General features: G+C 36.3%; 1 protein-coding gene across 3 annotated transcripts in view; it reads left to right on the forward strand.

The window, feature by feature from the left end:
- LOC146579605 (NLR family CARD domain-containing protein 3-like) overlaps window positions 1-1,697 on the forward strand; it is a 23,171-nt gene extending 21,474 nt beyond the window's left edge. For all 3 annotated transcript variants that reach the window (XM_085263785.1, XM_085263798.1, XM_085263791.1), the window contains one exon: window positions 1-1,697. This exon is cut by the window's left edge and continues 325 nt beyond it. In XM_085263785.1, coding sequence (XP_085119911.1) covers window positions 1-199 — 199 coding nt within the window. In that variant the 3' untranslated portion in view covers window positions 200-1,697.
- Window positions 1,698-1,937: the final 240 nt, after the last annotated feature.

The following is a 1,937-nucleotide window of genomic DNA, read 5'->3' on the forward strand; positions in this document are numbered from 1 at the left end:
TAACAGAAAAACATCCATCTCCTCTTCCGTCTCTAACAGAGTAGCAGTGTATGTGGACTGTCCTGCTGGCACTCTGTCCTTCTACAGAGTCTCCTCTGACACTCTGATCCACCTCCACACCTTCAACACCACTTTCACTCAAACTCTTTATCCTGGGTTTAGTTTCTGGTCTCCTGTTTCCTCGGTGTGTCTGTGCTGAGTTGAGTGTAAAGAGTGTCCTCCTGTTAGAGAAACACTCTGACTGTTGAACAGATAGTTCAGTCTGTACATGTCTGTCTCTTTCACTCAGAAACACGTTTTCAGATTCACGGATTCAATCAGTTGATGTTTTAAACTGATTGAATCCTCTTCAGATGGGTCATAATGCATGTGGCTTATCTAATAAACAGCAGTTGCTGCATTGATTATTTGAAACTAGTCTTGTCTTAATCGTGCACCTTTTGTATTTCATGTTAGAAAAATTGCTTTGAATCTTCAAAGACAAAAAATATAAAAGGTCAAGACAATCCCTAATTTCAAATAAAGAAAGACCAGCACCAGCTTTGGTTGAGTCACCTCCAAAAAACCTCTTAAATGGCATCTACTGTCTGGAAATGTTTGTAAACTTCCCTTGCCATCTATCCCCAAAGGTTCTCAATTAGATTTAAAGCAGGGGAACATGCAGGTTGGTCCAAAAGAGTGATGTTATTCTCCTGGAAGAAGTCCCTTGTCATGCAGGCATTGTGTACTTTAGCGCTGTCCTGTTGAAAAACCCAGTCGTTACCACACAGATGAGGGCTCTCAGTCATGAGGGATGCTCTGCAATGTCTGGACATAGCCAGCAGCTGTTTGATGCCCCTGCACCTCCTGAAGCTCCGTTGTTCCACTGAAGGAAAAAGCACCCAAACCATTATAGTGCCCCCTTTACTGCGAAAAATTGAAAATTAAATTGTTTTATGAAAATTAAGTAAAGGTCACATTAAAATGTGAAAATTGATCTGTTAAATTAACTTTTTTTGTTTTTTGCTTTAGAAACCTGGAATTACAGCTACTTTGCTAATTTTTTTAAGTGAAAATGTGCTACATTTGACATTTATTACATTTATTTGGTGCATATTGTTGAAAAATGTCAGTTTCTTATTCACTGGCTAGTGACTGGCTATGTAGTGATGGGTTTTATGTAGGAGTACCACTGCTTTCTATGTCCAACCTTTCATTCAATACATCTTTAAATGCTATTCCATGTAATCAAGTTTGGGGGGTTTTATTAGCTGCCTTTTTTTGGTAAACAACTTCTTTATTTTAATTTTGTGTTATCTATTGATAAGGGTTTTTCTGTGTTACTGGAAGGTCTTTACCTTAAATTATCAAGTGCCTTGAGGTGACTGCAATTTTGCACGACAGAAAATAAAAGTTGAACATGTACCTTACTGCCTGAAGACACGATCACATCTGGGTAAGAGTGAAGACAACCCAAATTTATCATTTATGGTTTTTGTAATTGTCAGTTGAGTTCAGTATGAATGCGTATAAATTGTTATACACTTTCATATAACAGTTGCATGTGTTGAGGTGGATGCAGCTGGCAGGTAGACCCTCATTGTTTTTAATACATACAAAGTTCAGTGTCCGATTTGTAATTGTATGAGTACAATTGCATAAGTGTCATGGATGCTACAAAATTGTATTTGCAGAAAGTACTTGCAGAAAATTAAAAAGTCCCAAAAGAATTAAAAATGGTTCCCAAAATGTGTGCATTTATAAATCTTATGTGTTGTATTAAATATAAACTGAATCAAGTATGAGAAAAACGTTTGTTTTTCTAAGTAATACTAAAGTAGTTTCCTTTGGATGTTGTCATTTTTTTTTAAAAAGTAATCTTTTGATATTCTATAACTTACTCAGACTAAAAATCTCATTTCCAAGAGAGACCTGGACCTGAAATAAGATTAAATGAA

This window comes from Mchenga conophoros, linkage group LG3 (genome assembly GCF_057382185.1).
Source record: "Mchenga conophoros isolate Kocher_MC1m ecotype Shallow Benthic linkage group LG3, M_conophoros_male_GT1.1, whole genome shotgun sequence".
Taxonomy (NCBI): Eukaryota; Metazoa; Chordata; class Actinopteri; order Cichliformes; family Cichlidae; genus Mchenga; species Mchenga conophoros.